The sequence below is a fragment of the Eurypyga helias genome, unplaced genomic scaffold, assembly GCF_000690775.1.
Source record: "Eurypyga helias isolate BGI_N326 unplaced genomic scaffold, ASM69077v1 scaffold29131, whole genome shotgun sequence".
Classification (NCBI taxonomy): domain Eukaryota; kingdom Metazoa; phylum Chordata; class Aves; order Eurypygiformes; family Eurypygidae; genus Eurypyga; species Eurypyga helias.
In genome coordinates this window covers 5,166-5,365 of record NW_010233199.1, presented here as the reverse complement: position 1 = coordinate 5,365, position 200 = coordinate 5,166, and the positions used below count along the sequence as shown (strand labels likewise).

The 200-nt window shown below is 63.5% G+C and overlaps 1 protein-coding gene across 1 annotated transcript in view; it reads left to right on the top strand.

The window, feature by feature from the left end:
- Positions 1-34: 34 nt before the first annotated feature.
- LOC104517112 (serine/threonine-protein phosphatase 5-like) overlaps positions 35-200 on the top strand; it is a gene marked incomplete at both ends in the record, with an annotated part of 5,161 nt that continues 4,995 nt past the window's right edge. Inside the window, 1 exon segment of the mRNA XM_010161674.1 lies at positions 35-199. Coding sequence (XP_010159976.1) covers positions 35-199 — 165 coding nt within the window.

Genomic DNA, 200 nt, shown 5'->3' with positions numbered 1-200 from the left:
GGGTCTCATCCCGTTGACACCCGCTGGCGGCCAGGGAAGGACTACGAGAACGCAGTGAAGTACTACAGCAGCGCCATCGAGCTGAACCCCACCAACGCCATCTACTATGGGAACCGGAGCTTGGCCTACCTGCGCACCGAGTGCTACGGCTACGCCCTGGCCGACGCCACGCGGGCCGTCGAGCTCGACAAGAAGTACGT